We start from the raw sequence: 1,772 nt of genomic DNA, 5'->3' as shown, positions 1-1,772 counted from the left end.
GAACGTCTCAACCAACGAGATGAACCAGAAGAAGAAGCGTCTCTCACTCTTGCAGTAGTCGAGGCTGGTGATGGTGTTGTTGTTGGAGGCGGTCCACGACTTGAGGGCGGAGCTTGTGTTGCAGAGGGCGGAGTTAGAAGGGTGGCAGTAGTTCACACAGGGGTCCCAGGAGTGGGGGTGGTCCGACTTCTGGACCTTCACTGGGACGCACAAAGAGGGTTGTGTTACCTTTGACCTCTGACACGGGTCACATGATCAGCTTCAAAGTTGAAAGTTAATGAATAATTTTTTTTTGTAAGTAAAAATAAAAGAAGGAATCATGACGTGGTATTGAATAACCTTTATCTCTCCCATCTGTCGGAGCCATGACTATCTGTTATCCCTCTTTAATAACACATAAACACCCACACAAAAAACTAAAGCTAAATACACACGCAGATACACACAAACACACACACACACACACCACAAAACCTTTAATCAGAGAGCCTATTATAAGCGGCGGCGGGCTGGCCGCGAGGTCTCCTACGAGACCATCAGTAACCTAATGAGCTGTGCTGGCTTCCTAACACACACACACATATACACACACACACATACACACAAACACACACACACTAAGGCGATCCGACCATGATTAGAAGGAGGGAATCATTAATTTAGCTTGGGAGAGACAAATGAAGCAGATGAGGAACGAGACGGCGACCTTTCCAGTGTGTCTGTGTGTGTGTCTGTGTGTGAGTGTGTGTCTGTGTGTGTGTCTGTGTGTGTCTGTGTGCATGTGTATGTGTGTATGTGTGTGTGTATATATATGTGTGTGTATGTGTATGTATATCTATGTGTATGTGTGTCTGTGTGTGTGTGTATATCTGTGTGTGTGTATGTCTATGTATATATCTGTGTATTTATATCTATATATGTCTGTATGTATATATATCTTATGTCTATATGTATCTATATGTCTATATGTATCTATATATATATATATCTATATATATGTCTATATATGTCTGTATATGTGTGTGTCTATGTGTGTCTATATGTATGTGTCTATGTGTATATATGTGTGTCTAATTATGTGTCTAATATATGTCTGTGTGTGTGTCTGTGTCTGTGTGTCTGTGTGTGTGTGTGTGTCTGTGTGTGTCTGTGTCTGTGTGTGTCTGTGTGTGTGTCTGTGTGTGTGTGTGTCTGTGTGTGTGTGTGTGTGTGTCTGTGTGTGTGTGTGGTCGGATAACTTCGATATCTTTCAACCTGGACACTAATTTCCTATGTTTTTATGTCTAAGTGACAAATGAGGACAAATACATTTAATTTAGTTCTGCATTGAGGGAGAAAACTTAAAACCTGCATTCTCCCTCCTGACCAGCAGGGGGCGACTCCTCTGGTTGTATAGAAGTCTGTGCTTCATGTGTTAAAGCTGAATTCTCTCTCCTGACCACCAGGGGGCGACTCATCTGGTTGTATAGAAGTCTATGCTTCATGTGTTAAAGCTGCATTCTCTCTCCTGACCACCAGGGGGCGACTCCTCTGGTTGTATAGAAGTCTCTGCTTCATGTGTTAAAGCTGCATTCTCTCTCCTGACCACCAGGGGGCGACTCCTCTGGTTGTATAGAAGTCTATGCTTCATGTGTTGAAGCTGCATTCTCTCTCCTGACCACCAGGGGGCGACTCCTCAAACATTTGATGGAGGAATATTTTTATATTTTTCGGTTGCAGCAGAAACTTTGTGCTCAATTATTTTTGGAGAGTTTCTTCACCAGGGGGGCAGT

At 43.1% G+C, this 1,772-nt stretch overlaps 1 protein-coding gene across 1 annotated transcript in view; it reads right to left on the bottom strand.

The window, feature by feature from the left end:
• Nucleotides 1-367, bottom strand: part of LOC130207838 (glutamate receptor-interacting protein 2-like) — a 21,710-nt gene extending 21,343 nt beyond the window's left edge. The window contains exons 1-2 of the mRNA XM_056436556.1: nt 340-367; nt 48-200 (exon numbers count right to left, since the gene is read on the bottom strand). Of these exons, the coding sequence (XP_056292531.1) occupies nt 48-200; nt 340-367 (181 nt within the window). The remainder of the gene's footprint in view (nt 1-47; nt 201-339) is intronic.
• Between the last annotated feature and the right edge of the window lie 1,405 nt (nt 368-1,772).

The sequence above is a fragment of the Pseudoliparis swirei genome, chromosome 18 (assembly GCF_029220125.1).
Source record: "Pseudoliparis swirei isolate HS2019 ecotype Mariana Trench chromosome 18, NWPU_hadal_v1, whole genome shotgun sequence".
NCBI classification, from domain to species: Eukaryota; Metazoa; Chordata; class Actinopteri; order Perciformes; family Liparidae; genus Pseudoliparis; species Pseudoliparis swirei.
This window is presented reverse-complemented; position numbering and strand designations above follow the sequence as displayed.